A 10625-nucleotide genomic window follows, 5' to 3' on the forward strand; every position below is an offset into this window, starting at 1 on the left:
AAATGGGCCGTGTTATCCACGAGAACATTGATGTGTAGTAAAGGAAAGTTATCCTTTGGACTGGCTTGATTTAAGTCTTGATAGTCCCCTCACATTCGCACCTTTTCATCCTTTTTTGGGACTGGCACGATATTGACAACCCATTCTAGGTACCAGGCGACAGCCAAAAACCCCACATCAAATTATTTCTTCACCTCCTCTTTTATCTTCAAGGACATTTCAGGCTTCATTCTCCTCAACTTTTGTTTCACAGGGGAGCACTCAGGATTCAATGGTAGCCTGTGTTGCACAATTTTTGAGCTCAAACCAGGCATATCCTGGTAAGACCAAGCAAAGATGTCTTGGTAGTCTCGCAACAGAGCCACTAACTCATCTCGGATGCTAGCGGACACACAAGTGCCAATCTTGACTTCCTTTTTCTCTTCACTAGGGCCCAAGTTAACAACCTCTGTCTCCTTTTGATGTAGTTTTATCTCTCTTTCTTCCCATTCCATTATTCTCCTCAGATCCGGGGGGAATCCCCAATCCTCGTCTTCTTCCTCCTCAGCTTGATTGACTGGTTGCTCAAAGTCAACATCCAGGTCCTCAGTATCGTTGCTTTCATAGGACTCATTATCGGATCTGCGACAAATCATTTAATCGCAACAAAAATAAATATGCAGAGAAATGAAATGGACAAAGGTGAAAAGGGAATATATCAATAAAAGGATTGTATATTAATGGTCACTGGAACATTAAAGAAGAGAATGCCTAACAAAAAAGGTAACCCCTAAAGCCTAGGCACAACAATAGGATCCAAACTACTTGATTACATCGAATTCGAAACATAAATCTTTGGTTGCTCCATGATTTGCCAATTTTTCAATTCAAAGTCTGGGGAACATGGCTGAACCCAATTTGGCTGATATTGATTAGTCTCTTCATCCAGCATAGCAATTTGACCTTCATGCATCCACCCTGCACTCACAAAGCTCTCATTGATGTGACAAATAGGGACCCTTTCCACTTGCGGTCCTCGCCCTTTTAAACAAGCTAAGCTTTTCTCTTTCCTTTTCAAAGCAATCCTCCTTTTATCAGCACTTGTAGGCTTGTACCCCAAACCAAACCTCCCACAGTTTTCAGCAATCTTCAATAGGCTTATCGCACCACCACCATTCCGGCCCAAACCCATTGTAGGCTCATACCCATCCTTTAGCATAACTCGAGCTACCATCAAAGAGGTATCAAAAAAACATGGTTGTATTGGAGGAGACTCCACATAAGCACTATTCACAATTTCTGATGCTTGAAACGATGTATCTAGTGACCCCTCTACTGCTTCAACATAAGGCGTAGAAGATGGACAACTTACTAGTATGTCTTCCTCACCTGATACTATAACAAGCTGACCCCTGACCACAAATTTCAATTTCTGATGCAAAGATGATGGGACCACTCTAGTAGAATGGATCTAGGGCCAACCTAGCAAACATCTGTAAGCGGGAGTTATGTCCATGACTTGGAAGGTGATTTGAAATGTGCATGGGACAATCTGGATTAGGAGATCAATTTCCCCTCTCACATCACGACGACTGTCATCGAAGGCTTTGACCACCATAGAGCTTGGCCTTATGTATGAGGTGTCGAATGGCAACTTATCTAATTTCGTTTTAGGCATGACATTAAGAGAAGAACCATTGTCCACAAGCATCTTAGCCACCACATGATCCGCACATTTGACAGACACATGCAAAGCCTTATTATGTTGTTAGTTGTCTTATGCGACTAACTTTTGTATAGAAAACATTTTCTAAAACTTGTATAGTTCCCCAATTTATAGTTATTTTGTAGGAATTTGTATATAAATCTTGTTTTGTTGAATAGCTATCTTTAGAGTATCTCCCATGTGATTTAATGATAAAATTTGCATAATTTCAGGTCAAAAGAGGCTAAAAATCTTGAAGTGCTAAAAGGAGCAGTCGCGCTAAGCGGACCTTGTGGGCTCAGCGCGCATCCGCCGCTAAGTGCATCTTCAGCGTGCTTAGCATGACAAGGTAATTTGGAAGAGCACAAGAATTAAGGCCACGAGCTAAGCGAGACGTTTGTCTCTTGTCAGGCTCAGCGCACGACTAGCGCCAAGCCCAAATCCACTTACTCACGCTAAGCGTGAGGGTGGCGCTAAGCGTGATGTTGCGATTTTAGAGCATATTTAAGCCTAAATTTTCAGAATTAGGGTGAGGAATTATTGAGACCAGAGCTGCATACTTTTGCATAGAATTCGAGATAGTGCTCTGGAGGTAGCAAAGAGGAGCAGCTGTGCAGAAAAGCCTAGGGTTCTACATTTTTAGAGAGATTATTGAGTGTTAAAGTGATTGTGAGGTGCCAAGAAGAGGAGGAGGGATCCCTCTTCTTGTGTAAGCAACAATTATTCTGTACTCTTTATCTCATTTGTGTTAGGGTTTCTATTTATGGATGGCTAAAAACCCTAGTTGGGGATTTCTAATGAACAGTTGATGTAATTACTTTTTATATCTAATAAATTGTGTTTTGTGTGTTCAATGCTTCTTTCAATGCTTAATTAGTGCATGCTCTTGGTCTGATCACCCATTTGTGTGTACTGTTAGGTGACTTTAGCATTGGGAAATGTACTGTTGCCTTAGAACTTGATAGAAGAGGACTAAATAACTACATTACCAAGAATGAATTGTGGGGTTTTGGTTTTCTGAATATGCTGTGATGATAATGTTGTTTAAGTTAATCCTAGTCTTACTTGAGGGATCTGCGGATGAAGCTTACGTTAAATTAGTCTAAAATTACAAGGGATCGAGGTTTAGTACTCTAGGCTACAACATAGAACACAAGAACATGATTAATTAGAGAAATATACTCATATGCATCACTGGTTTGTTAGAAAGACCCAATGCTTTTTACCTATTGCTGTCAACTTTTACATACTTGCATTTACTATTTTTACCATAGAAGTAGTTTATTTCTATTTTTAACCCTCAATTACCAATGTTTGGGTGTTCCAACAATGCCTTACTTCTGAACAAAACTCTATCTAATAAGCAAGTTCCTTGAGTTCGATACTCAGATCACTCCATTTTAATTTTAAATACTTGACGACCCGGTGCGTTTTCCGGTATTTCATTTCCCTTGAATATATTTGTTAAAAACTGGAGAAAAAGGAACCATATGGGAAAGTGAACAAAGTATTTATGGCGCCTTTGCCGGGGAACTTAATACATTAGAAGAGTTCAGTTCAATTTTACGACATTGCTTTATATTTTTCTCTTTGATTCATTGATTCTTTTTGTTCATATTTTAGTTACTGTACAAATTTATTGTTCTTTTGAACCGGATAGTTGTTGTTCTGTTTCTCTTGTATGCAAAGAAGATCTACTGCAGGTGATTTGATCCCCATCGATTTGGAGATTAACGCTACTTTCAGGAGATGCAACGCAGAGAGAATTAGAAAATTTTTGCAGGACTTAGAAGCAGCAACAACTCCAGGAGAAGAACCTCGATCTTCCGAGGCATCTTCTAGCTTTCCTATTCCAGGGCAATCTTATACAGATTTAATTGAAGAAGTTATTATTGGCGTCTTCTAGCTTTCCTATTCCAAGGCCCATTTTCTATGATCGAACAATGAAGCTAGAAGAAACTATGTTCAATTTATGTAGGTATCTATGTCAAACCATAAGAGAACAGAGTCAGCCATTAAGAATCTGGAAGTCCAAGTGGGACAGCTGGCAAAACAGTTGGCTGATAGGCCGTCAAGCTGCTTTAGTGCTAACACTGAGAAGAATCCGAAGGAAGAATGTAAAGCTGTAATGACAAGGAGCAGAATTGCAATTCAGGCTGATGAAGGTAGAGCTGACGAGAAGGTGGAGGGATATAAACAACAGTCGGCAGCTGAGCCAGCACTGGAACCAGTTTCTAATTTTGTTGAACTTGAGGAAGTTGTGGAAGATGAAGATGACCAATAGGAGAGAGAGACACCAATAAAAGAGAGTGAAATAGGAATAAAGATGAAGGAAGAACAAGAAAAAGAAAAAGAAAAAGAAGAAGTAGAAAAAGAAAAAAATCAAAAAAATGAAAAAGAAAAAGAGAAGGTTGATGAGGAGAAAAAGAAGAGCAAGATTGAGGTTTCAAGAGAGAAAAAGAGAGAGATTACTTCAGTTGAAGGCAAGGAAGTACCATATCCATTGGTACCTTCCAAGAAGGATAAAGAGCGACACTTAGCCAGATTTCTTGACATCTTCAAGAAGTTGGAGATCACTTTGCCTTTTGGAGAAGCTCTCCAACAAATGCCCCTCTATGCCAAATTTTTAAAAGACATGCTGACAAAGAAGAACCGGTACATCCACAGTGACACGATAGTAGTGGAAGGTAACTATAGTGCGGTCATTCAACTCATCCTTCCTCTGAAGCACAAAGATCCTGGAAGTATCACTATACCGTGTTCCATTGGAGAGGTTACTGTGGGTAAAGCTCTTAGACTTGGGAGCTAGTATCAATTTAATGCCTCTCTCCATGTGCCGGCAACTTGGAGAGCTAGAGATAATGCCCACACGCATGACCCTCCAGTTGGCAGATCGCTCCATTGCTAGACCATATGGAGTGATTGAGGATGTGTTGATTTAGGTCGAGCAGCTTGTATTCCCTGCAAATTTCATGGTTATGGATATAGAGGAGGATCCTGCCATTCCCATAATCTTGGGACGTCCTTTCATGTCCATGACCAACTATATATTAGATATGCGGAAAGGCAAGTTAGAATTGGGTGTGGAGGATCAGAAAGTCTCATTCGACTTATTTGAAGCAATGAAGCATCCAAATGATAAGAAAGCTTGCTTTGATCCAGACAAGGTAGAACAGGAAATAGAATTAGCTGCTATAGCTAGGGTACTGCACTCTCCTTTGGAAAAAGCATTGATCAATCATGTAGAATGTCTAACAAAAGAGGAGGAAGATGAAGTGCAGACTTGTATTAAAGAGTTGGATGGTGCAGGAGAAAATTCTGAGGCACATACTACATTTGAAGAATTAAAGAATAGTGGGCAAATAGAAAAACCAAAAATAGAATTGCAGACCTTGCCTGCACATTTGAAGTATGTATTCTTGGAAGACAATGACTCCAAACCATTGATTATTATCAGCTCGTTGAAGAAAACAGAAGAAGATCAGTTGGTGCAGATTTTGAAGAGACACAAAGCTACAATTGGATGGCACATATTTAACTTGAAAGGAATTAGTCCATCTTATTGCATGCACAAAATCAATATGGAAGCTGATTATAAACCAGTGAGACAACCTTAAAGAAGATTGAACCCAATCATGAAAGAAGAGGTGCATGATGGCAGGGAAAGACTCGCAGGGAAATCCTATTATTGTTTTCTGGGTGGGTATTCTGGCTATAATCAGATTGTTATAGATCCTAAAGATCAAGAGAAGACTGCTTTCACCTGCCCTTTTGGTGTATTCGCATATCGGCGCATGCCTTTTGGTCTGTGCAATGCCCCAGCTACATTTCAGAGGTGTATGATGGCAATTTTTTCTGGTATGGTAGAAAAATCATTGAAGTTTTCATGGATGATTTCTCTTTTTTTGGGGCCATCTTTTGATGGGTGCCTATCAAATCTTGATAGAGTATGATAGAGGTGTGAAGAGTCCAACTTAGTTCTCAATTGGGAGAAATGTCATTTCATGGTTCAAGAAGGAATAGTGTTGGGGCATAAAATTTCAGTAAGGGGAATAGAGGTGGACAAGGCAAAGATTGATGTAATTGAGAAACTTCGTCCTCCAATGAATGTCAAGGGAGTGAGAAGTTTTTTAGGACATGCAAGGGTCTACAAGCGATTCATAAAAGATTTCTCAAAAGTCGCCAAACCACTTAGCAATCTGATGAATAAAGATGCTGCTTTTGTGTTCGATGAAGAGTGCATGGAAGCATTTAATGATTTGAAAACCAGATTAGTGTCTGCTCCAGTAATTACTGCACCAGATTGGGGACAAGAATTTGAGTTGATGTGTGATGCGAGTGACTATGCCGTAGGTGCAGTGCTTGGACAACGGAAGGGAAAAAATTTTCATGCTATATACTATGCCATTAAGGTTCTAAATGATGCACAGGTGAACTATGCTACCACAGAAAAAGAAATGCTGGCAATTGTTTATGCACTTGAAAAGTTCAGATCTTATTTGGTAGGCTCAAGAGTTATCATCTACACCGATCACACAACTATTAAATATTTGCTCAACAAGGCCGATTCCAAACCCAAATTGATAAGATGGATCTTGCTGTTGCAAGAATTCGATTTGGTAATTCGGAATACAAAGGGATCGGAAAATGTTGTAGCTAACCATTTGTCTAGATTGGTGAATGAGGAAGTCACATCGAAAGAAGCTGAAGTTAGAGATGAATTCCCTGATGAATCATCATTCTTGGTGAGTGAGAGACCTTGGTTTGCCGATATAGCCAACTTCAAAGCTACTAGAATCATCCCAAAAGACTTAACTTGGCAGTAGAGGAAGAAATTCCTACATGATGCTCGATTCTATATCCAGGATGATCCACACTTGTTCAAAATAGGAGCTGACAATCTCCTACGAAGATGTGTGACACAAGAAAAGGCCAAGAACATATTATGGCATTGCCACAACTCTCCATGTGGCAGCCATTATGGTGGAGATAAGACGACGGCCAAGGTTTTACAATCTGGATTCTTTTGGCCCACACTTTTTAAAGATGCTCACCAGCATGTGCTACACGGTGATCAATGTCAGAGGATGGGGGGTATATTAAGAAGAAATGAAATGCCTCTATAGAATATTATGGAGGTTAAGGTATTCGATTGCTGGGGTATTGATTTTGTAAGTCCCTTCCCTTCGTCTTTTGGCAATGAATATATACTAGTGGCTATTGAATATGTCTCTAAATGGATTGAAGCAGTGGCTACCCCGCATAATGATGCTAAGACTATGGTAAAGTTTCTGAAGAAGAACATTTTCTCAAGATTTGGGGTGCCTAGAATTCTGATTAGCGATGGAGGCACACACTTCTGCAATAATCAGCTACAAAAGGTGTTGAAGCAATATAATGTGACACACAAAGTAACATCACCTTATCACCCCCAGACCAATGGGCAAGCAGAAGTATCGAACATGGAATGAAAAAAGATTTTGGAGAAGACTGTAGCTTCTACTAGAAAGGACTGGTGTATCAAATTAGATGATGCTTTATGGGTGTACAAAACAACAATCAAGACTCTGATAGGCCTATCTCCATTTCAGATGGTGTATGACAAGTCTTGTCACTTACCAGTGGAGATGGAATATAAAGGATACTTGGCCTTGAAGTTTTTGAACTTTGATGAAGCCGCATCCAGAGAACAAAGGAGGCTGCAGCTTTTGGAGTTGGAAAAGATGAAATTAACTACATATGAATCTTCAAAGTTGTATAAAGAAAGGGTCAAAAAGTATCATGACAAAAAGCTGCTCAAGAAGGACTTTCAGCCAGGACAACCGGTGTTGCTTTTCAACTCAAGACTTAAATTGTTTCATGGAAAGCTTAAATCGAAATGGTCTGGACCATTTACCATCAAGAAAGTCCGACCCTATGGAGCAGTGGAGCTTTGTGATCCTCAATCTAAAGATCCCGAGAGGACATGGGTAGTGAACGGACAAAGCTTGAAGCAATATTATGGTAGAGCTATGGAAAGATTGAACAATGTTCTATACTTCAAACTAGAATAACAGGATGATGCGTCAAGCTAATGACGTTAAAAGAGTGCTTACTGGGAGGCAACTCAGTTTTTCTTTCCCTTTTCTCTTTTTCATTTTGTATTTATTGCATGTATTTAGGATAATTTCTTGTGATTGTGATTAATTTTTCAGCTTGTTTAGTAGTGAACAAGGGGGTTTTTAAGCCTAGGTGAAGATATGGACAAAAAAGACTTATTTTTCAGTTGTCCATCCGCTAAGCGCCATGTCTTCATGCGCTAAGCCTGAGCTTGCTTGCGCTAAGCGCTTAGACCCCTAACTAGTTGGCTGAATAGTTTAGCTAAGCGCACATCACTACGCTAATCCCAACATCTTCACTGGAAGTGAACTTCACGAAGTGGGCTTAGCGGAGATGATGCACTAAGCGCCACTCCTTCTCTGGAAAAATCTTTTGTAGCAGCGCACTGTCCTGAGCAAAGCCTCATATCCATTATGGAACTGAACTTTCATGAGTTGGGCTTAGCTGTAGGATGCGCTAAGCGCCAATCCTTTACTGTTTTTGAAATGCTTGGAAGTGCGCTTAGTGTGCCTGTTGCGCTAAGCCTGAACTACTCTCTGTAAGTTGAAGCTTGATTGTGCGCTAAGCCTTTCATCTCAGGCTAAATGCATTTTGCAGAAAAATTTTGTGTTGCAGAAAGTGCTAAGCACAGCCTGCAGCGCTAAGCCCCAGATCCTCTCTAGAATTTGAAACTTCAAGTTGGGCTTAGGACGAGGTTAGGCTAAGCACATGGGCTTTAAACTCACATGTCACGTTGGCATGCTAAGCACATATATGCACTAAGCAGGCCAAACGAAAATGCTAAAATAAAATAGAACTGCCAAAGGCAGTTTAGTTACCTTTACATCTCAGAGTTTCTGCTTCCTTTTGTTGTGCTTACCTGTGCTTGTGTGCATATTGCTACTGTGCTTTGAAGCTTCTTTCTGCATCTTCCTTGCTTCTTCTTACACTTCATCATAATCCAAGTAAGTAGTGCTTCATTTTCATACTTTGAACCTTAGGATAGACGATTTCTTGCTTTGTTAGCTTGCATTGCTGTTTAGGTTAGGATTTCTAGCTTTAGGGTTTGCTATTTTAGGATTTGGGTTGAGTTGTAAGCCCATTAGGGGCAATGCTGCTAAAAAGGGTGAGGACCCCTCTGTTTCTGCTGGAAATCGCTATGAACGCGCTAAGCGCGCCTGCTGCGCTTAGCCTGTTCATCGCATATGAAAATTTTTTGGAATTCCAGATGATCGCGCTAAGCCTGACCATGTCGCACTAAGCACGTTCATCCTTCTAATGAGTTTCAGCGATGAGTATGCTAAGCACGTCTGTGCGCTAAGCGTCACTAGTGTTTCAGACACTTAGAATTTTATAAAAAAATTTGGATCAGCGCTAAGCCTGACCTGTCAGGCGAAGCGCCATTTTGCTTCTATTTTTCAACCTTTGAATAAGGCTAAGCGTAGCCTGTTGTGCTAAGCCCTTGTTATGTTTCTTGGAGGTTGAGCTAAGCGCGCCCTACTGCGCTAAGCTCAAGTCCTCTACTGTTTTAAAAATTGTAGAATTAGGTTAAGCCCAGCTTGCTGCGCTAAGCCTAATTTGCAGAAAAACATTTTTTGTGTCTTCAGGCTAAGCGCATGTTTGTCGCGCTAAGCCCATGAGTATATTTGCATAAGGTGCGCTAAGCCCAGCATGTTGCACTAAGCCCAACATGCTGCGCTAAGCGCCCAGTCCATTTTTCAGTTTTATTTTTCTGTTTTTTGATTGAATAACCCTGTTTAACCATGTTGTTTGATCTAATTTTTTTCAGATGGCTTCTAGGAAGAGAAAGGCACCTGCCTCAGCATCCCAGGCCCGCTATGACCGCCATCGATTCACATCTCAGGAGGCCTGGGATCGCTACTCTGATATTGTTATTGGCAGGAAAATATTGCCTGAGAGGAATGTCATGCTCTATTACACTGAGTTTGATGAATTCACTGAAGAACTTGAATGCAGGAATTGGCACAAGGAGTTGACAAACTTCATGGATGGCAGCATTGATGTGGCCATTGTGAAGGAGTTTTATGCTAACCGCTATGATCCCGAGGATAAATCACCTAAGCAGGTAAGGGTGAGAGGCCATTTGGTGAAGTTTGATGTAGACACTCTAAACACTGTCTTGAAGACCCCTATGATAATTGAGGAGGGGGAAGAGCTGCCTGCCTACTCCACGTTTGCTTTATTAAGGCCAAATCCTCAGGAATTGGCAGCTAAACTATGCATCCTAGGTAAAGGATTCGAGCTCAACACTGATGGACTACCATTAAAAATCCCAAGGAAAAATCTGACGACCCTGGCTCAAACCTGGAGCGTTCTTTCATTTTCAAACCTGGCCCCTACCTCTCATACTTCATATATCACTTTTGACAGGGCCAGGATGATATATGGCATCATCCCGAAGATGGATATGAATGTTGGTTACATCATCTCCAGTCAGATTTCTTTGATTGCATAACATGACTCCTCTAGGCTGGGTTTCCCTGCCCTCATCACTGCTTTATGCAAGGCCAGGGGAGTCACTTCTGATTCATTGACACTTGAGAGCCTCGGTCTAGCCATTAATGTTGCATATGTGGAGAAAAAATGCTAGAACCTCGATGATCCCACTACTACTTTCAGAGTGCCTTGCAAGGCCAAGGGGAAGAGGTCAAAGGCTCTCCCATCTTCTAAGATTCCCCCTTCTGTAGCTCTTTCATCTTCTGATATTCCTCATATACCAACTTCAGCTTCCACTCCTTTACCAGCTCCATCAGTTCCAACTCCTCCTATAGGACCATGATGCAGAGCCTGCACAGAGGCCAGATCATCATCATATAGAGATTACAGAGCTCTGGCCAGCAGC

The 10625-nt window shown here is 40.9% G+C and overlaps 1 protein-coding gene across 1 annotated transcript; it reads left to right on the forward strand.

Annotated features, from left to right (window-relative positions):
• Positions 1 to 7311: 7311 nt before the first annotated feature.
• LOC114410779 lies at positions 7312 to 7737 on the forward strand. The gene has a single exon (XM_028374708.1). The coding sequence runs from the start codon at positions 7312 to 7314 to the stop codon at positions 7735 to 7737; it is 426 nt and encodes a 141-aa protein (XP_028230509.1).
• Positions 7738 to 10625: the final 2888 nt, after the last annotated feature.

This window comes from Glycine soja, chromosome 4, assembly GCF_004193775.1.
Source record: "Glycine soja cultivar W05 chromosome 4, ASM419377v2, whole genome shotgun sequence".
Classification (NCBI taxonomy): domain Eukaryota; kingdom Viridiplantae; phylum Streptophyta; class Magnoliopsida; order Fabales; family Fabaceae; genus Glycine; species Glycine soja.